Raw genomic sequence first — 23,221 nt, forward strand, 5'->3', positions numbered from 1 at the left:
TCTTTCTGTACCCTGGACTTTTGTGCATTTGTGCAACTTGACATTTCCCCCCTGTACCCCCTGAATGTTGCGAGCCCAAATGAAATGGGCTCTTGAAGACAAAGGCTTGTTCCTTTGAATTTGTTTAACTGTATTGTTAGGCCCATCGATGGTGAGGCCAGTTGGAAGCACACCTTTGATCGGTATTGGCCTGCTTTGGGCTCTCCAGCAGCCCATCTTATTTATTAGCAGCTTTCAAACCCTCCTGATGTTGGCCTAACTAGATCCCCCTAAAGCCCCAGGTCTGCCCCTCTATTGGATCGATGAGGATGACCTGTACTGTCCTGCTTTTCTTTCATTCTGTACTTTGTACAACCTCACTTGTGTCACCTCCTCTGGTTTAATATTAAATTAACTAGTTACAGTTTTAATTTTTCTTCCGAACATAAAAAATAAAAAAAACATATATATATATATATATCTATATTTGGGATTAGGATAACTGTAAGAAAAGGAATTTAGTTGCCTTTTCATGATTAATGGTGAAATTAACTGGTGTTTTTTCCCCAATTCAAAATTGAAATGCATGCTACATTTTGTGAAATTTTGTAATGTGCTATGTATTATAATAAATACAGTTAAATATTGGAATTGAAAATATTCTAACTTAATATCAATGGTTAAAATTTGCTCTAATTGTTAAAGTTGGTGAATGATCAAAGCTCTGGCAAATTCATATAAGCAAGAATAATCAATGATATCTCATTGAGGGCTAAACCTAAATCAGTGCTTGAAAGCCGTCTGCACAAACAAATGACCCTGCCACATCAAACTGCTACCCAAACCTGCAGCTCAAATTGTAAATGCCTACTTGAAGGTAAGCCAATAAACCATGGTTGACACTGAACCACTAATCCCCACAATACCACTTCATTAATAGTTAACAGTGAACCAATAATCCATATTTACCGAGAACTTAATTGATATTCAGAATAAAAACTGTGGGCCGTGTACAAAATTAATGAGCTAAAAAACTGAAATCTATGTAGATTTGAGAAAAAAAGACAGAATTCCATGCATACATTTGCAGATATGATCTAAAAAAAAATTGAAAAAAGGAATGTTGGGGCTCTCTGCAACTCTTGGGGCAGCCTCCAAAGAATGGAGGAGGGGGGCTTGCAATGATTTGCAATGCAATGGTGACAAGAGGTTAGGGAAGGAAAATGGCACTGAGCCATGGAAGGGAAGGAAAATCAGCACTGCTGTCTTGCTGGTGACTGGAAAATTAGAGGATGGATGACTAGGCAAGAGAGGAAAATGGAAAAATGGGAGAAAACAAAGCCAAAAGGAAAAAAGAAGGAAGAAGAAGAAAAAGAAAAGACTTAGTGCTGATTGGAGAAGAGAATCGTGTTGCTCTGGACTGGTGTTGAAGAAGCTGGAGAAGGATCATTTATGTGATAGGTTCTTTCTCTGTTTTTTATTTTTAGGGGCTAAATTTGTCCAATGTGCCTCTTAAAATTGCCACTCTCCAAATCAGAAATTGAACAATGTCTGGTGTGATCTGATCAATGTTTTAAATTTTGATTTCAAATAAGATTTTGAGACTTAAAAAATACTGAAATTTTGATGGAAATTTAGATGGTATCAATTTCGATCTTGTTTTCATAAAATCATAGAAATTAATAGTGAGGTGTAGAATTTTTTTAATGAAACTTTAGAAACTCTTAATAGACATAGTAATGCAAGATTTAAAACTAAATATATTATAATTTATAAATAAAGTAATTGGAGGAAGATTTTTCTTCTTCTTTGGTTCTTTGGCTCTGGTGCTTCCCTGCTGGTACAGCCATAAGCTCATTAGAAGGTGGGGAAAGCTACTGCGTGCAATACTGCAAGTTCATAGCATCATATTGCAAAAGCCCAAGGTCAAGGCTTCTTCTTTGAAGGTCATCTTCAGGGCTCAGAGCAGGAAGGTCAGGCCTCTCTCATTCTTTCTCTTCCTCTCTCATGAGACAATCTGCGCATGCTGCTATGAAGCTTACTGCTGTAGGTTATGTTGAATCAATTATTACAAATCGAAGGGTCTCCGCTTGGACACAGGGGGGGGGGGCTCTGTCTTTGCTCATTGTTGAGAATAATGTTGTTCGAAACAGGTGGGTTAGGTTTTCATGAGGCTGCTTCCTGGTTTGCTGATGGATTGTTGGTTTTTGGTTGGATGGAAAGGGGATTTTGATGTATGCATAAGGGTATATCACAGTATTGGCTGTCTATTAGTTGGGTGAAGGCGGGAAAATTTTTGGAGTTAGGATTGGGGTGGAAAGGTAAGAAATTTTCAGTTTTTATTCCTGGCATCCAAAGGGCAAGGGGTGGCGACACTTTGTGAATGATTTTTGTGAGTTGGCTGAGGAATTTCAGAAGGATTTTGCAGGTGTAGCAGCAAATGGTTCTTCTTGTCCCTGATTGTGGTGTCAGGTGCTGCAGGAAGGTAAAAAAGGGGAAGGCGAAGGTTGCAGAAGTCAAGATCTATCTGGAAATCAGGGTAGGGAGGTTGGAAGAGGAGAGCAGTGCTGTAGGTGTGGAGGTACGATACAGAAGAAGTTTTATGGGTTCTCAAAGCCTAGTACCAGGGCTAGCCAACCAGAATTGACCGACTGGAATGCGAAGGAAGACAGGATTCCGATGGGAGCTGTGCATCTCTCTGAGGCAGCTAGGGTTGTTATTGAGGAGGAGATTGTGAAAAGGAGGTATGTCTCTCTTGTCTAAACTGGCCAATTATTTGAACAAGGCCAATGTTTAGGTAAGTCTGATGTGGGAAGTAGTATGTAGTTTAAGGGAGGACCGCATCTCTTGGGTTCCATGCTGAAGGAGCAAGGTGATTCAGGTACTTGTTGCTGGACCCCAATAATGGGCGGGCCCAAAATACTGTTCCTGGTATTCAGAGACAATTTGCAGGAAGGAGGACTCTATACCTTCTGATAATGGACTTCTTTCACAGGCTCCAGCTCTCTTTGGAACAAACCCAGAATATTAGCAGGCTAGTTTTGAAACAAGATTTGTGATGTTAAAGATGGGACTAGTGTCAAAGAGGGGATTAAAATGGTGGGGTTGAAAGGAGTGAAATATTAGAAGCTGCCTTGGGGGGGAAATTCTGATGATTTTTGTCCAAATTCTAACAGAATTGAGAGTAACAAGGTTTATGCTTGTTGGAAGATAGCCCGTATGGGAGGAAGGTGTTTGATGATAAGAGAGAAAAATCTTTTGAGTCAGTGCCAAAGATATTGAGGAGAGATTCTAAAGGAGAATTTAGCATAGTGGAAGACTGTAATGCAGAAGGAGATTGGGGGTAGAGCAATGGGGCAAGTAAAGGAAAGGAGATAAAGAAATGGAGGGGATTTTTCAGATTCAGAGAGATGATATTAGTGAGTTCGACTGTGGTGGGGGGTTGTTGTTGGATGATATTTGAGAACAATATGGTTATGTTTTTTATTCTTGTTACTAACTAGAGGATTAATCTTATTTCATCCTCACCAGCTGGAAGGCTTGGAGGGAGTATCTATTTTTGAAAACGATGGACTGATCAATAATTTAGAGTGTAGGGATGGAAGGAATCGTTGCCTACACCAGTAGAGGAGATTCCTAAGGAGGGGGTAGAAGCTCAATATCTTTTGGATAAAATGGATTTAAAGTTGATTGATTTTAGAGGAAATGAAGTGAGATTGGATGGTGGCAAAAGTCAAAATGAAAGGTCAAAGAGAGTTAGCGAATTTGAAGAATTCAGCAAATTATGATGGAAAGAGTTTGAAAAGGGGTTTCCTTGGTTAATTTTGTCTAGTATTGCGATCTTGACTTTTTTGCTTTCTTTTTTCTTTTTTCTTTTTTTCTAATGGTCTTTTGTTTTCATGGTGGACTCCTTGTCCCCACTCGTTGTACCTTCTCTTCTTTCTATAATATAATGTGGTGTATAAGGTTCAATATCTATAATATAATAATCATATTAAACATAAATATAAATTAAATTCATAAATCAGTCAAATATTAGTTATTATGCAAATATACCTATTTTTGACATAAGAGGTTGAATAAAATGTCGTAAGTAATATTATAGATCAATTTTGCGTAAAATTTCAGTAGTATTCATATCCTTCTTGTTACTATATTTGTTTCAACAAATGGAAGATTCGCTAGGAAAGAAGTTTAAATTTTGGGTTTTGAATCTCAAATTTCAACAAGGAAATTTTGTTCCACAGTCAAATTTTCTAAAAAAATTTAACGAAATTTCAGGATTTCAACAAATTTTAGATTATTTGTGGAGACACGAATGGAAATTTTCATAAGTTGGATATTGATTGTTTTCTGATTCCAAGGTGGTGGAAAGCCGAAATTTTAATGTCGACAATTTTGTGGAAATTTAAGACCTTGGCTCTGATCCAATTTAGGGCTGTTAAGAGGCTCCCCCAAACACTCTTAAAATCATTTCCTTATTAGTGAACCAATTTGGACTTAGTCTCTACTCAGAGATAAATGAGTGCAAAGTGCAAACAAAAAGCTCCTATACTACTATACCTGTGCAACGTGTAATGAGAAGTAAGGTGTATTCCCAAGAGAGGGGGGGCGAATTGGATTTTAAAATTTTCTTTGTAAACTCTTTAGTTAAGTATAACCCTTTTTAAATTTGATTTCAGTCACAATCCCTTTTCAATTTAACTCAATACAACCAATCAATACAAGTTTTACCAACCACCTTGCCAACCAACAATCTGATTTTATTATGATTTCAACTTACTTTAACAAATAATAATTCAGATCAGATTTTCTTCTCAGAACATATCAAAGATAAAATTTTATAAGATTGATCTCAGCTGTGTTTTCAAAAACTCAGTATTCAGAATTTTTTGAATCACACAATCAATCAGTTTCTTGATTTATGTATTGATCAAAATCAGTATTTCAGTGAGCCGCAATATTCAGTAGTTCAATATTCAAGTATAATCTGATTTTTCAATCAACCAATCAATATAGTTCCTTTGATCAGTGTTCCAGCAATTCCCAATAACCAACCAGTTCTCAGCAATCAATTAAACATACACGCAGTGAATACACTTGCAATAAATTAAAGAGATTAGGGAAGAAGAGCTGAGACGATATTTTTACAAGGTTCGGCCAGCGGCCTACGTCCTTGCCCCAAGGAACCGCTGTGAGGATTTTCCTTTCCAACTTCTTTACCAGGCAAAGTTATAGCCTCTCCATTCGAGGTGGAGATCCCTCTCTAACAAGAATACTCCTTCTCATTAGGCAACGATCCAACAGTCCTGAATCGTCAAGAAAACAAAAACAAAGGAACAACTTTTGGTCGTACAATAAGTACTCTCAGTTAGAGCAGATGTGTACAATTGAAAATCAATATATACTTAAATCAATAAACAATATAGAATATGAAGCTCAGTAGTATATCACCAGGGTTCTGATTTAGATTTTGAATATCCCAGTGAACTCGATAAGAAATCAGTGAATTTATCTCAGCAAATTCGATCAGAAATCAGTGAATTTATATCAGAAAATTCGACAAAAAATCAGTGAATTTATATCAGCAACAGCACAGTAGTGTATCAGAAAATTTCAGCAAGGTAGCGTAGGATATTTGAATCGTATGTGCTTTGTTGATATTTATATTTTGTGAAAACAATGAGTATTTATAGAGTTATAAAGCATATTTACGTTTTCCAGATGTTACTTGCAGTGTTTCCCAAGTTTTGAAAAAGTTTGGAGCCCAACAAATCAAATTTGGAAACTTTCCCTTGTTGTTTCAAAAATTAAAATATGAACTTCAGTCGACTATGCCCGAGGTCAGTCGCCTGAGCTTTGTAAGTTCAGCGTAATTTTGAAACACAGTGTTGGGCCAGTCGCTTGAGCCTTAGTGGTCAGTCGTCTGTCTCGGTTCTGTTTGTTTTATTTATAAAGCACAGAAAAGTGTCCATCGCCCGATGATGTTTCATCAGTCGCCTGTCCTTTATTCAACTTATGTGTTTTTCAAATTTTGATTTTAAAACTTTACTTGAGTCTTGGAAAAACATAAGTAAGACTTTAAAAACATTTTCCATGATTTTGAAATAAGGCATCTAAGTCACTTGTACTTTCCTAAGAGTTTCAAACATCTATATTGAAATCATATGAAGTACTTACATGAGACTTCTTATAAACAATAACTTTTTAAGCACTAAGTCTTCATGCGTTTGCTTCCATTCTTTGTCTATCTTGAGCTTCTTTCTTCAATAATCTTTAGCTTCATTAGATCTTCTAGCTTTAAGTACAAGCTTTTAATAAAACTCTTTAAGCACTTGGTCTTTATCAAAGCATTTGAGTCCTGAAACTTCACTTAACCAAACATGTTAAGTACCTTTAATTTGTTATTATCAAAATAAGATTCTAAGCCTTGTTAAGCCAACATGTACTCCTTAAAATTTAAAAACTATCCTGGCAAGTTTCAGGGGGGAATGCGTTTTCTTGGTAATATTTTAGAAGCTGCTTGTGTTTTTGTATAATTTGTCATGGCATTAGAACCTGATGTATTGTTTACTCTCTATTTAACAGGTCCATCTTTATGGTACATCCCTTGGAGGTTTCTTGGCACAAATTTTTGCTCAGTATCGTCCAAGACGAGTTAGGTCACTGATACTATCAAATTCATTTCTGGATACTCACAGTTTCTCAGCTTCAATGCCTTGGGCTCCTGTGTATGTTTTTTTTTTTTTAATTATCATTATTTTTTTATATCTGGTCTAAATTTCTTATAGATATTGGATTGTTGTATTGGTGATTGATATTTGATGCATCAAATTAGTATAGCCATATGACTAAATTAAAATGTTTAGTTAGACTTATGTTGTGCCAATTATGATGCTAAGGTAGGATATCATTGTTGAGAAACTGCTTGTAACCCTTTAATTATGAGTCATTTAAGGAATTATGTTTGGTTCCCTGCATGACATCCATTTTAATCCGTGCTTGTTTTTTTGGATACAAGGGCCTTCGAGCAAATTTTTTTTTTTCAAACTAAGGACAAATAGTTAAGGATTCCCTTCAAGTCGAGGAAACAAGAAAAAAAATTTAATTTTTTGGAGATAAGATATGTGTTTTTGTTATGGGAAAATAGAGGGGAGATGGTAAATTCTATCCTGGTAGATTTGGTTGCGGTCTTTGGTGCTTCTGCTTGTTCTTTTGTTATTGTTGTGTTAACATTCCCAGTGAGGTTCCATGCATAATTTCTATCTGTAAAACCTGGGTGTTTAACTTTGGCCTTTCAAAAAGAAGTATGGCATGGCAACAATGTGAAGTAAGCCCTAAAAAAAGAGCACATAAGCCATTGTCCCATCTGAAAAAAAGGGTATAAATAGGCAGGAGATTAGGCTATGTTATTTGGAAGGGTATCTTGGTAATTTACAACTATGCCAGAAATGATCAAATGATAGTATTTATTTATGAAGTTGATTCTTCTAATAAATAGTGATTCTATATCTTGTTATAACTGCACACTTTTCTAGGATCTTGAATTATGAGTTCTTGTCCTGCTTATTGAGTTGACATTCACGCTGGTAATTTTTTCCCTGATGAACAGTATAACATAGCATATTATCAAGTTCTGTTTTACTGCATAATATGCTGCTGCAATTTTATTTTCACCTGATTGAGCTGTCTAGGTAAGATCTTCATTATGCTTCTAGATATTCTTAGGCTGCTTTTGGTTAAGGTTCTGGATACAATTTTCAATACCCCAAAACTCGGGATACAAAATGTGGGGTACCTAGAATGCACAAAATTTGCATTTGGTTGAGGTGTTCTCAAAAAATTGTTTTTGGAACTGCATCTGAAAACATCTTTAAAAGGGACCAGTTTTTAGGATACTGCTTTGAGGCGTTTTTTGCATTTTCAGATTCAGTTTCAGGCTATACCCCCATTCCCATTTGCTCTCCCTCTTTCTCACAGATCACAATCTCTCATGATTGACCCTCTCCCTCTCTCATGACTGTCCTCTCCCTCTCGAACTCTTTCCCGATGTCAAGAATTGGTTAGAAAGATGGCTAAGACGACCCAAAGAAGTCCCTTGATTCCCCCCTCTCCCTCTCTTGCTCTCTCCCAGCCTCTTGCAGCATTGAATCTGTGCTGTTGACTAGGAAGGCGACCGGAAGATGACAGATTTTTCAGTCCTGGACTATGAAATTTGTGAGTTGCTCCTTCTCAATCTGTTCTTTTTTTCCCCTCCCAATTGTAGTGGGAAGACAACTGATTTCAGCCCTAGATCTCTGTTCTTCACATGGCATATGCAGATCTGGGGTTGTATTTGATGGTCTATGCAGATTTACATGATTTTTTGGCCTTTTTTGTTCTGCATGTTTGTGTGTTTACTGCGAATCTGGGGAAAATTGCTGCAAATGCTTGGGGGTTTATGGATGGGGGAAATGGTGGATTTCTATGAAAATTGGCAGATTTAAGAGGACATATACTGTCTGTGTGTGGTTGTTTGATCTGCTGTAACCTGCATGTGTTGTTGATATGGGTTTGTATTGTGGCATTTTGTGGTTGGAGGATTACAGATGGGGATAAATAGCCAGTAGGAGGCCCAAGGTTTTTTTAACATTGTGTACAATATTCCTTGTATTGATAATCTTCTAAATTAGTCATTAGGAGGCCCAACATTTGAACTTCATGGCTATTAAAATCCATAGCTACTTGACAGCTACATCAGTATGCAAGTCAAAATCTTCAAAAGTGGTTTCCAATTGAAGCTTCATATAGTCTCCAAGCATTGTGCATCCTTTTGGGAAGAGTTCAAGCCTCAAACATTTCTGTTTAATCCTTCTTAGTTCTGCAAAAATCTTTGCTAAAAGAAAAAGGGCAGCCCGGTGCACAAAGTCAAAGAACCAAATCCTTCAAGACTTTTTATAAGTTCATGATATCTTTGTTATTGCATGATTTCAATATGGCTGTTTGCACACATATTCTGTCCTCTTCCAATTTAATTTTGAACTTGCGAAAATTGACAAAAATATTATCAACAAATCTTCCTTTAGTATCTTCATAAAAATTCAATCTTGAAGATATCCTGCATGGTGTGCATTCTTGGAAATCCATTTGGCTATTACCCTCTACTATGGCCATTTTGATGTGTTTGCCGCCTTAAGAAATTCTGTTTTATGATTCACTACGTGTTCTATTGTGTCAAAACTGTCATTTGGGATTGATGCTGCAATTTGTTTTGAGGCACTGTTTTCAAAACTCTGCTATCATTTGACTATGTTTGCTTTCTTGGGAAATGAGAGAGCCCATTAGGGTTGTGAGTGTGTTTGAATGGTTTCACTGTTAGGCTAGTAGTCTCATTAATGCAGTGTGACTCTGACTGCGTATTGGGACTCTTGAGTTTATTGAGTGGTTTTGAGGTTCTGATCTATACACTGAATGTGTTGTGTGTGAATGATGTTCATGTGCGGGTGGTAATTTTAATCTTTTTTGTTATAGATGGCTGCTAATGAGGGAATGTGACAACGCTGTACAAGTGCCTACAAGGGCCGAGGCTTTGTTGATATGTATCCTCCAATCTCAAATTCTCAATGAGCATGCTCAGAAGGGAAAGATGCAAACAAATAAATTAGGAAAGTAGGATTGGGCGTACATTAATGACTAGTTGTTTGTTGCCACCAGCTAGTAGATCAATCCCAAAGCTCAAGTTAAAGTATAATAAGCTCGACAAGAAACCCTGTGAGTTCTTCAAACTCATATCCTAAATTGGATTTGGATGGGACTCAACAATAGCACTGTGATTGCTCTGTAGGACGTGTGGCGGACATATTTTAAGGTCGAACATGTCTTAGGAAATCCATTTTACATGTTTGACTTGAGAGTCTATGACAACCTAATAAGAGTTAAGTGATATCTTTGCAGAAATGTCCTTATGCAAAGGCCTTTTGCCAGAAGGGGAATTTTTAACTCAACCACTACAACATGTAGATGGATTACGCATGTACCCAACTTGCCCTAAAGCACATGAGGAGCGTGAGCTTGATGCTGATTTCCTACAACGAGGTGCACGTGTTGAGGTTTTAGGAGAAGAGATTGGGGACAATGAGGAAAAAGTTGAAAGGGCTAAGGACCATGGTGGAAGGTGCAAGGCATTTATTGCACGTGTCCATTGGGTTAATTGGGAGCGTCGTGCGACAAAAATGGACCAAGTCTTAAAATTTGAGCTACTTCTCTCAGTGCTAAGACTGGGTTGTCTCGGTAGAGAGCACAATGATTTGAGATATTTTGAGAAAAAAGTGTAGAAGGGAGGAGCATGTTTTCTTTGGCGGAGAGAGAGATGTAATCCATTGAACAATGTATGGAAGTGCTCAATTCACTCGTGGGTGTTAACTACGCCATGTACAAATGCAGCTTGGGTAAGGTTATTGATGATCTTGAATGGCGCAAGGTCTTCCTGATGATGATCAAGGTTTTCTTGATGATGCCAAACTCCTGTTAGATGTCGTGGCTTGCTGACCTATAGATAATCTCTATTTGTCTATCTTTTGTGGATTTGTATTGATGCGACCATTTGTTTGTTTCGTTTGTGTTTTTTATTTTTATTTTTAAGATGGTATGTTGGAGTATGGACATGTTTTTTGCATTTTTGTGACAATTCTATGGTTTATGTGCAGATTTATTTAGTTAGTTTGTGTAATTTGTGTGTGAGAATTTCTTATGGTTGGATCATGATATTATTACTTTGTGATATTTGATAATAAGAGTATATGTACACAAATGAAGAATTTAAGATCCTCATCTAATGATGACCATGATTCATTTGATGATTTGTCTAGCTCCTCTAATTTATAGGTTAAGTTGGGGATAAAGATAAATGGGATGCCTGAACACTGTACAAAGTATAGAAAAAAACCATTTCGGACTTAGTGGGAGAGAATAGATTGTTGAGTTCTTAGGTCATTTTGATAGGATGTTTGATATTATGTGCATGGATGCATGTGATCTGTTTTTTGTGCGCTCCATTAGAAACAATGACAATGCACAATGAACACAATAGGGATGTGGGCATCTATGAGGGAAGTTGGGATTTTCCTTACCATTGTGTCCTAGTCCCTAAGAAAGCGTATTGTATTGTTGCAGAACATTTCCAACATTCAATGCAAACAATATGAATGAGCCCCTTGTATCATAAGGTCGAACAACATGAATGAACCCCTTAACAAGGTAGAGAGGAACTCACAATTTTTCAAGGCAGCACAACATTTCAAAAATATAGAAACAAGTATTGAAGAAGATTATTTTAGCCTATGATGTACTTAATGTCTTAATCTTTTCACACACTACTGGTCCCAAGCCCGGGTAAAGGAGTAGGGTTGCGTTAGGTAGCTGATAACTAGCGTAAAATTTGCCAGATCACTGTGATATGAATCCTTACCAAATATGATCACATAAATTGGCAGAAAAGGATTCAGGTAGTCGACCCCACCTAGTGGGACTTAAGACTTGGTTTTGTTGTTGTTGTTGTATTGAAAAAGATTATTTTAAAGTGGTTATTACAAATAATTATATCTATGTAGGATTGTGTGGGTGCCATGGATGGCATCCATGTCATTGCATAGGCTCATGCATAAAAAAATATGTCATAATTGGGGGAAAGAAGTGTTGCTCACTCAAAAAGTTATGTGCACTTGTGATTTTGATATGTTCACATTTGTGCACTTGAGATAAGAAGGTAGTGCCAATGACTCAAGTTTTTTTGTTTGTAATGAGGAATCCTGCTTTACAATTTTTAATGTTGGAAAGGTATATAAAGCTTTAAAAATACAAATATGTATCAATTGTATTGTATTATATCCTTATGTACTTAAAAAAAAAAAAGAAATAAAAAAGGGCAGCCCGGTGCACAAAGCGCTCGCGTATGCGGGGTCCGGGGAAGGGGCAGACCACAATGCGTCTATAGTACGCAGCCTTACCTTACATTTTTGTAAGAGTCTGTTTCCACACCTCGAACCTGTGACCTCTAGGTCATACCGTGACAACCTTACTGTTGACATGGGGCACACAAACATCCTGGATTTCTATCACTTAACCGTAGAGAAAAATATCATTTGTGACTATAGAGGGAGGGGTCATGGCCCTACAGGGCTGTAAGAGCTGTTCAATCATTGACATTCATCGCTCGGAATGTAACTCGGTGGAAATTTGATATCTTGAAAGCATGCTTACCAATTTTGACTAGAATTCTGAACTACAATGTCAAGATGTCAACAATGAATTCAAGAAGGTGTGGTTTAGGATGCATACACATCTACATAGCTATAATAGATGGTCGTTATTTCTATCAATGCCTACTAAGAAGTAGACACCAGTCCTCAATTATGAGCATAAGGACTAAGAGAACATGGAATAGCACACAGAAGCTGCGTTATCCCCAGCTCCACATAATGCTGTGAGGGTGAGAGAAGCTTCATACTATTTGCTTCTTGTGGTTGTGATGGTCTGCTTGCATGCTCATTTTCTTCTTATTCCTTCTATTGTTTCTTCTTGTTTTGATGAAGTAAATTTTAATTGAATTATAAATAATGGGTACGATATTTTGTGCTTAATCCTATGACATTATGTATATGTCATAGATGGCTTTGGAATGTTGATTAATGATGCTGATAATGTTTTTCGTAAAATTTTAATATTGCTTGATATCAGTTTTTAATTGGTAATATATTTTTCCCAAATTTTTTTCCCAAAATAGAGAATTGTTTTTCAATTTCCTTGACAAACAGTTATTTATTGTTTTCTTTGTATTTTCTGAATCTGAATTAATTATAACCAAACACAGTTCCATTGTTTCATTTTTGAAAACAATTTCAAAAACAACTAATAGTACACGTTTTTGAGTGTAAAACATACATGGTACAATCCCTTGTTTTCATTTTCAAAAAAAAAACAATATAGAAATTCGTATTTGGATCCTTAATCAAATTGGCCTTTATTTTATTGTTTTCTAAAGCTTTAGATAAGTTTTCTATTTTTAAAAATGTTTATTTTAAATTTCATTTTATTATTACTAAGCATATTAAGCATAAATTGCACCTAAATTCAGGCTTCAATTTGGTATGTAATAAATCTTGCTATCATTATAAGATAAATGCTTGTATTGAGCAGATCGTGTGGAGATATCTGTTTTACACCCATGAGGGTGTTTTGGAATGTAAAGAACAACAACAACAACAACAAACCAAGCCTTAAGTCCCACTAGGTGGGGTAGATTACATGAATCCTTCTCCGCCAATTTATATGATCACGGACAATTTCCTTCGACAAGTTCAACGCTATTAAATTCTTACTATCTCATTTCAAGTTATTTTAGGTCCACTGCTACCCCTTCTTCTACCCCTCATAGTAACTAATTTACTCTTCCTCATTGGTGCAACACTATGTGGTCTACTTTGCAAATGCCTAAATCATTTAAGTTGTCTCTCCCTTATTTTATCTTCAACTGGAGATTACTCCTAACTTACTGCGAATATGTTCTTTCCTTAATTTATCTTTTAACATTATACCACTCATCCATCTTAGCATTCTCATTTCGGTAACTTTTACTTTTTAGGTATGCTGTTTTTTAGTCACCCAACATTCTAATCCATAAAGCGTAATTGGTCTTACAATCCTCCTATAAAACTTCCTTTTTAATTTCATGGGCATTTTTTGATCACACAACACACTTGAACCATTTCTCCATTTTACCCAACCTACTTTAATTCTATGCATTACATGTTCTTCAATTTCTTTTTCATTTTGCATTATAGATCCAAGGCATTAAAAATTACTAGTGCTATTGATTTCTTCATCATCAAGTTTAAGTTTGTCTCCAATGTTCCTCCTGCTATGACTGAAATTACATTTCATACATTCTGTCTTATTTCTACTTATCCTAAAGCCTCTAAATTCTAAAGTTTCTCTTAATTCTAACTTAGATTCTACTCCACCTATACTTTCATCAATCAAGACAATATCATCTAAAAACAACATACACCAAGGAACCTCATTTTGGATACTCCTAGTCAGTTCATCTATCACTAAAGTAAAAAGATAAGGACTCAAAGTAGATTCTTAATGTACATCTATTGTGATTGGAAATTCCCTAGTCTCTCCACTTATAGTCCTAATGTTAGTCATTATTCCATCATAAATATCCTTAATGACATTAGTATGCCCGCTACATACAACTTTTTTTTTTTTAAACCCACCATAAAACATCCTTAGGTGCCTTATCATACGCTTTCTCTAAGTTAATAAATACCATATGCAAGTCCCTCTTCTTTCCCTAAAATTTTTCATTTGTCTTCTTAAAAGATATATGACTTTTGTAGTATACCTACATCATACTCCCTTTTTTCTCTAAAACCCACAATAAAATTTCCCTAGGTATCATATGCTTTGTCTAAGTCAATAAATACCATATGCAAGTTCCTCTTCTTTTTCCTAAACTTTGCCATTAATTTTCTTAAAAGATGTATAGCTTCTGTAGTAGGTCTTCTAGACAAAACCAAATTAATTTTTTGAGATCTTCGGTTTCTGATAGTCTAACTTTAATCTTTGTTCAGCTATCCTTTCCCACAAGTTTATTATATGACTTATGAGTTTAATTCCACATAGTTATTACAATTTTGAATATCTTCTTTATTTTTTGCATATAGATATTAAAGTGTTTTTCCTCCATCCGTCTGACATTTTCTTAGTTTTTATAATTGTGTAAAATAAATTAGTTAACCATATAATTCCATTATCACCTAGGCATTTCCAAACATCAATTGGACTGTTATCTGATCTTATAGCCTTTCCATTTTTCAAATTTTTAGTGCAGAATTAACTTCAATTAACTCTATTTTTGCGAATAAATATCATATTTTTAACCTTTTCCTCATTTTTCAATTCTAAGTTTAAGCCTTCTACTTGGTTTTTATTAAATAGCTTACTAAAGTAACTTTACCATCTTTCTTTTATGTCTTCTTCCTTAACCAAGACAATATCATCCTCACTTTTTTTTACATTTTACATTACCTAAGTACTTACTCTTTCTTTCTCTAGCTTTAGCAAGTTTAAATATGTCTCTTTCTTCTTCTTTTGTATCTAATCTAGCATAAAAATTATTAAATGATCTATGTTTAGCTTCACTAATGACCTTTTTTGTATCTTTTCTCACCTCTTTATACTCTTAAATGTTTTCCATGTTTCTACATTTTTGCCATGTTTTATACCATTTGTTTTCTTTTGTCTTTACAGTTTTTTGGACATCTTGATCCCACCGCCAACTTTCTTTGCTTTTCGTAAATCTTCTTCTTGATTCACCTAAAATCTATTTTGTTATCTTTTTACTAAAGTTAGCTATCTTACTCCAAAGTCTTTGTGTCTACACTATTATCTGTAGTTCAATCACCATCTTTGATTATTTTACCTTTAAATTTTATTATATTTTCTCCCTTTAGATTCCGCCATATAGTTCTTTTGCACTGATTTATTTTGTCCTTTCTCGTCCATGTTTTAATACATATATCTAACACAATAACACCAAAACTCTTATGTTGTATGGTTAAGCTTTCACCTAGGATAATTTTACTATCCTTACATTATGTGATAAATGATTTGCCCTTCTAGATAAGAAAAAATCTATTTGAGTTTTATTTTATCCACTTTGAAGGTTATTAAGTGTTCTTCTATCTTCTTAAAGCAAGTATTCATTGTAATAAAATCATATGACATGGCAAAGTCTAAGATCATCTCCTTATACTCATTTTTGTCTCCATATCCATACCCTCCATGTATCCTCTCATAACCTTTATTATCCCCTCTAATGTGTTCATTCAAATTGCTCTTATAAATATTTTCTTAGTTCTTGATTTCCCTTGTATAATACTATCCATATCTTCCCATCTTCCCAAAATTATCTCTGAAGGTTTTTTGCTAAGCCTACTTGAGGAGTATAAGCACTAATGGCATTTATTATCACTTGGCCTAAGACCATCTTAATTTTTATAATCCTATCTCCTACTCTTTTGACATATTCAATGTTATCTTTTAAGTTTTTGTCGACAATAATTCCTGCCTATTTCTTATATTTTTCTTTTCTAGTGTACCAAAGTTAGAATCCTGATTTTTCAATTTCTGTGGCTTTCTCCCCCACCCACTTAGTTTCTTGAAGGTAGATTAGATTAATTTTTCTTCTAATCATTGTATCCACACTTTCCATGCTTTTACCTGTATCTCTATATTCCAAGTTGCTAATCTAATCCTAGTCTCCTCAAGTAACTTCTTTACCCACCCACATATAGAATAATGCGGGAACTCTTGCATATTTGACATTGTACTTGGGAGTCAACATGGCGTGTTGCTTCGGGGTGACGAACTAGCCCACCGTAGCCCATTTTTAGCTACACTTGAGTGGTATAAGTGCAATGCACCACTTGTAGGGGATGCCCCAATGAATAATTGGTAAGGAAGTGTTCTAACAAGTTTTACGCTGGCTGTTAGCTACCTAGCATAACCCTCCTTTTACCCGGGCTTGGGACTGATTGTATGTGAAAAGATTAGGACATTAAGTGCATCATAGGCAGAGTTAATGTTGAGAAACTTGCCTTAATTTTTATCTCATTGAGAGAGGCTAATCTTTACGATGTAATAAAATATATTTTCCACTAATTATATTTGTTCAAATATAATAAATTTGGCATCATTAGTGTCACATCTTTATTTGTCTATGCCTCTCCATTCATTGTCTTATGTCTTTCCTGCATTTTATCTGAATCATCATTAGCTTGATTGAGCAGCTTGATTGGATTCTCTTAATCCCCACTCATAAAACCCTTCTTAATTGGTATTAATTTTAGGTGTCATGATCCCACATTGGGCGTGTAGCCGTGTATTAGGAAATAGGGAGATCTTGGCCATATAAGGATGGTCTAGGCTTCAACTTTTTGAAGCAATTTTTACAGGACAGTCATGAGGCCATGTGGGCCAAAGTGGACAATACCCAACTAGATTTGGCCAAGACTTACATTTAGTGTTGGAGCCACCCTAAGGGTATTACCATGTAGGTGGATCCTCACAAAGGTGTAAGGCTCAGAAAGTGGTGGGGGTCACTTTGATGAGGGTGTTAGTGATCGAACGGGAGAGCATGTCACAGTCAAATGACAGGATCTTGGCAATAGAAGGATGATTTAGGCTTTAACCTTGTGAGGCGCCTTTCATGGGATAAAGTCGTGAGCCCCATACCAAAGCCTAGAATACCTCTAGAAGCTACACTTGGTTTGTGAGTTATTTATAGTCCTCTAACCTCCCATATGAAATAGCTTTCAATATAGCCAGTTTTTTGGGACATACATTTAGCAATCAAATATTTACTTTTTAAAACTATTAAAATATTTAATTGCTGTACAGTTTATACTGATGTGCAGGATCATTTAGTTTATTCTTATATAATATGGTTCTAAAGAAGATTTAGACCATCTCATTCTGTATGCAAGTTATTTTTTGACAAGTTAACTCTTCCCAGTCTGATTTTTGGCCTTTTGCAGCATTACTTGGACCCCTTCTTTCTTGCTGAAGAGATATGTGTTAACGGGGATTCGTGATGGTCCCCATGAACCATTTATTGCAGATTCTGTCGATTTTGTTGTTTCCCAGGTATAGTTACAAAGAATCAAGTCACTTGGTCATTAATAATGTGCAATTATGGTTCCTAAAATCATGATTCGATCATGCATATTGCAATCTTACTTTGTCAAAATAATTTAGATCCTACGTAGGACTGCAAATTTGTAGGGATTATAGTAGGATCGGTGGGATTGGTTGGATATTAATAGGATTGTTAGAATCTAAATTTATATTTACATTTATATTTATATTTATATTTTTTGAACGATAGGCTTGATGTTCTCTTGTATAACTTGTATAAGAAAGAGATTACTTTGAAGGTGATTTGTTTTTCTAATTTAGTGTAATTACAAACTCGTTAATTTTTATTAGTGCATTGTTGTTCAATATGTGCTTCAAACAGTAATGTTAAGGTTAGGAGTGGTAATAACAATGATGATAGGTGTGCTGAAGACATTGATGATCTCAATGAAATAGCTGAAGCAAATTGTGTCTTAAATGACGACTTTAATGTGGAGGGACTAGCTTGATAGTGTGGCTTTTTTACTTAATTGCAAAAAAATCTTTTGGTTTTATGTGCTATTTGTTATATAGTTGGATTTTGACAAATTTGTGTCAAAAAATTATCTTTTCTTGATTTTTCAGTATTTACTCCTTCATGTTGGTTTGATGGAGTTAGGAATGCAAGAATTTGAACCCATTTGAACCTTGATATCTTTATTAAATGTGATCCCTTTGAGCTACTTTAGTTATGATTCTGATTTTTGAACAATTGCTGGCTATGCAGTTGATAATTATGAAAACATAACATATAGATGCATTCTTACAGTATTTTTATATGTTTGTTAAAATCTTACAATCCCCAATCTGATCTTGGAAACCTTCCTACCCATGGTTCGTGGTATCCTAATTTTAATGACTTTTTGTGTCATAAGTTCTAAAACCTTCTATTATCTATTTGTTAATTCGGTACCATGAATGAGACTTTTTTTTTTTCGGTTAAATGAGTTGCTCTTTCTTGATCATTTCATTGTCATTTTTCTTTTTTCTTTTTTTCTTTTTTTGGCTTGGTAAGATTTGAATCCTAGATCTCCCTTAGCCAACCTCAACCCTCTGCCACCTGAGCTAGGGGTGAACATAGATATCTCTATAATCAAGTTTGATGAAGATGACAGCTTCGAAGAATTGTCTTATATGCAACTAGTTTTTCTTCTTTCTTCTGTGATCTGGATTGTGAGATTAAACATGAAATCTTTGAAGACTATTTTGTTATTAGATATATTATTTTGATAGAATAAAGAGGCATCTGTAAGTGATTAAGTTTGATAAATTTGTCTGCTTTTCTGAATGGTCATGTCTGCCAGTAGTTTTGTGAGTACTTTCATGTTTTCTCTGCCCTGTGCAACAGAATTGCGAAACCCAATACCTCTGTACCTACTTTCCAATCCTTGTTTTCCTAAACTGGATATAAATTTTAGAAGTTAACCTTTGTTCACATCTTTAACTTGGATTTCAAGTTAAAATTAGTCTTTCTAAGGTGGAATTAATTGTAAAGGTTTAAACTGAAAGTATGGTGTAGTCCCAAGAAAGGGGTGAATTGGGTATTTAAATTTGTTACACAGAAGCTTGATTTTATTTTAAACTTTTTAACAATCTCAATCACCACACGACAACTAATCAGCGAATGGCTATACCAATAAGCAATCCTAAGTATATATGTAATTTGTAAAACATAATCTGAATTTTACCTTCAGCAAATTGAAATATCCACTCTGAATTTAAACAATGAACAAGTATTTATTTAAAACAAGATTCAACAATATAATTTAAGCAAGTAGGCTTCTTATGCTTGAACAATCAAACCACAAAAATAACTTTACCTAAGCCAATCAAATTTAATTCAGAGTTTCAGCAACCATCTGATTTTCAATCGGAAAATTAAATCATACAAAACATTCACAAAGCGATTTAATTATTCAAAGTGATCGCAATCCAATCTCAGCATTCAACCAATTTTCCCAATCAAGTTAAAACATACACAGCAGATAAACAAGTAATAAGTGCAGAAAATTAAAGAGAGTTAGGGAAAAAAGATAAACACATGGATTTTTTACAAGGTTTGGCATCTAGCCTACATCCTTGCCTCAGGCAACTTGCTGTGAAGATTTTCTTTACTCTCTCCATTCAATAGTTGGAGTTCCCTCTCTCCATTGGAAGGTGGAGATCGCTCTCTAACAAGAACAACCCTCTCACTAGGCAACGACTCTATCCCCGAATCATCAGTTTGCAAAAATAGCAATACAGTTGTGTGTACAAACAAATTACTCTCACAGTAGAGCAGATATTGTACAATGATAAAAACACTATGCACTCTTAACAGCAATTTGCAATGAAGCTCACAAAGAAATCAAGGGTTTTCTGATTTGTGGTATGAGAAATTTAGAAGAATGAATCAGAATTCAATTTAGGGCTTGAGGAATGCTCACAACAGCTTTTCAGAGTGTAAATCAAAGAATAATGAATGTATTTTAGTGTGTATTTGTGCCCTAATGCGCATATAATAAGCCTTATATAGCTTAGGAAAGAATCTTACTGTTTTCCCCAAGTTTGGAAACCATCTCTCTCAAAATAGGAAAGAAATCAGCGCAGTTCATAGGTTTAAAACATGAACTTCAGTCGCCTGAACCATGCATTTAGTCGCCTGAACCATTTGAAATATGCATTCCAGAACTGGCAGTAGCGATTCAGTTGCCTCAACTCGTGAGTTCAGTAGCCTGACCCTGCTTGGGTGACCTGAATTTACTTCAGTCGCCAATACCAACATTGTTATGATTTCTTCACATTGGCAGTAGCAGTTCAGTCGACTGAGAATTTTCCTCAGGTGCTTGAACACTCTGTAACTCAGTGTTTTTCCATATTTTTGATTCCAAAACTTGTTAGTATTACTTTGAAAAGAATTTTGGACTTTATAAAAATATTTTTCAAGTTTTTAAACAGGTCTCTAAGTGCAATATTTATTCCTAAGAGTTTCGTAAACAAATTTGAAGTTTAAGAGTACTTACATAAGACTCTAAGAACATTTGAATACAAGTAAACCCTAAATCTTCATGTAGTATTGCTGTAACATCATTCAAGCTTGATCAATACTTCCTTGTTTTCTTCATGACTTGTGAATTTAAGTTGAGCTTAAGTCAATCTTTACCAAATTTAACGATAGTGCTTGTGCTTGAGAAATATAATACTTGTAATTTAACTTGAAAGTATAATTAAAATCCTTAGTTTGTTATCATCAAAACGAGATTAAGCCTTATTAGGCCAACACAAACTTTAATTTCCATTCGTCTTGTAATCTTTGTATCTATGACTCTGCTCAACTTTTATTCTTGGGCATCTTGAGATCCATGATTCTTTTGTTGCTCATACTATAAGCAGCATGAGTGTGGCTTACAGCATTTTCCATAAGAAACTTTGTTTCTAATCCTGTGAACATTATTTGATTGTGTTTCAAGATTTTCAGGCAGGATATTTAACTAAAAATATGAACTTCCTTGGCGGAAAACACAGTTTTCTGCATTAGCTGTTGCATTTCCCAACTGCAACTATTTTCTTTTGTGGTTAAGTGCAAGACTCATATATAGTTGCTTAATTTTACCTTCACTTTAATATACGAGTCTCTTACAGGTTGAGACACTCTCGAGAGAGGACTTGGCCTCCAGGTTGACTTTAACTGTTGACGCTGCTTCAGTTGGACCTCTTCTGCTTTCAGATTCTTTGATCACTCTAATGGATGTACGTGAACTTGCTTTAATTTGAGCTTTAAAAAGTAGCAAGGCACAACATTCTAATATTTCTTAAACTATCATTACATTTGAGGTTTTCCTCCATTTGTAAAGGGAAATCAGCCAAGAGTTCTTTGTAATAAGTTAAATTAGAAATTTGCTGTCAAAACTCTCTCTCTCTCTCTCTCTCTCTCTCGTCAGAAAGAATGTGAAGTGTTGAGAACCTGTCAGAATGTGGTCATTATTGTACGTGTCATCAGCTTGGCTTCTCATATGCTTGAAAATCTGAAAATATGCACTTATTGCCATGGCATGACCTTTTTTATTTTGTTAATGAGGCACCAAACAAAATGTAATAGGAAACTCGCTAATTTTTATTGCCATGGCATGACCTTTTTTATTTTGTTAATGAGGCACCAAACAAAATGTAATAGGAAACTCGCTAATTTTTATCATTTTGTTTTTATATGATGCATGCACCACTTGAAGACAAATGATTATTGTGCAATTCCTCAGCAACTCAAAGATCAACTGAGTGAAAGGTATCCTGGAGCAAGGCGGGCATACTTGAAGACTGGGGGTGATTTTCCATTTCTTTCTCGCCCAGATGAAGTCAACCTACATCTTCAGGTAAATGCATAGCCATGCAATTATTGCTGCTATTTATATTTTTTATTTGGCAGTGAGGATCAACTGAGGAATAGTAGTACTCAAAGATTAAAATGGCAGCTGCACCTGAGAAGAGTTGGTGTTGAAGCTCAACCTGATTTGGTTCAGGGCATCTCAAAGGATGGTACCGATGGGAGTCCTAATGAAGAAAGGAATGGTGGCAGAGAAGGTGCTGATGATCAACCAAAGGATGCAGGGGAGAGCTCTGAAAGCCCACCTAGTGAAACTCAGTTAACCCCTGCTCCAGAAAGTACAGAATCTCAGGATATAGATGACCGCCTCAGCAATGCAAAAGTTTTGTTCCTTGGCCGTGAATATTTGATGCTTCTCTCATATCATGCATTGTTTGAGAATGAGCTGTGCATTACCGCCACTGAAATGTTTCAGAAAGTCATGAGAGAGCTTTCTTTAACTCCTTACTTTCTTTTTCTTTCCTTGGTTATATTGTATATTTCTAGGAAGCATGTCCAGGAATTTAGGCAATTTGTGTAAATGGGACACTTGGAAATTGTTGTTTGTGCTACTTCACATACAAGCAATAGTCTGTTCAGAGATTTTTCCTTTTTCGGTATGGTACCCATATTGCGTTACCTTTGATGTTCATGTCATATTTCAAGTTTTCTTAAAATTCTTCTATCAATCGTGAAGAAATATTGTTTGCATCACTTGGTTCTGGTTTGGTCTGAAACAGTAGCTATAATATTTGGGGGGGGGGAGGGGGGGTGGTGTTAGGAAATATAGACTGAAGAGACAACACGGGAGATGGAGGAAATTGTACACACTACTACTCCATTGAATAACAGACTTGGCTATTAGCCTTACAATGGAAACTTACGAAAAAAAAAAAAAAAAAAAAACTGAAACAAACATAAACATAGTCCACCTTTTACAACTGTTATGTGGTGATAATTAACCACTAAGTTAAACATAAAACTAACATTTCCTCCCTTAAACTGAATGCTGGAAGCTTAGTTTACATCATTCTCAGAATAGACTCCCAATTGTTCTCGTAGCTTGGCAAAGGTGTTCAACTTGAGTGGCTTAGTCATTATATCAGCCAATTGATCTTGTGTATCACAGTGCACCAACTTCACAATACCATCCTTTGTAAGATCTCGAAGAAAATGAAAATT

The 23,221-nt window shown here is 35.4% G+C and overlaps 1 protein-coding gene across 3 annotated transcripts in view; it reads left to right on the forward strand.

Moving 5' to 3' along the window:
- Positions 1-22,646, forward strand: part of LOC131163794 (uncharacterized) — a 36,928-nt gene extending 14,282 nt beyond the window's left edge. For 2 of the 3 annotated variants that reach the window (XM_058120545.1, XM_058120547.1), the window contains exons 4-8: positions 6,568-6,710; positions 17,562-17,670; positions 21,322-21,429; positions 21,909-22,049; positions 22,149-22,646. In XM_058120545.1, coding sequence (XP_057976528.1) covers positions 6,568-6,710; positions 17,562-17,670; positions 21,322-21,429; positions 21,909-22,049; positions 22,149-22,580 — 933 coding nt within the window. In that variant the 3' untranslated portion in view covers positions 22,581-22,646. The remainder of the gene's footprint in view (positions 1-6,567; positions 6,711-17,561; positions 17,671-21,321; positions 21,430-21,908; positions 22,050-22,148) is intronic. The other variant, XM_058120546.1, reaches the window with a different exon arrangement.
- Positions 22,647-23,221: the final 575 nt, after the last annotated feature.

Source organism: Malania oleifera, chromosome 9, assembly GCF_029873635.1.
Source record: "Malania oleifera isolate guangnan ecotype guangnan chromosome 9, ASM2987363v1, whole genome shotgun sequence".
Lineage (NCBI taxonomy): Eukaryota > Viridiplantae > Streptophyta > Magnoliopsida > Santalales > Ximeniaceae > Malania > Malania oleifera.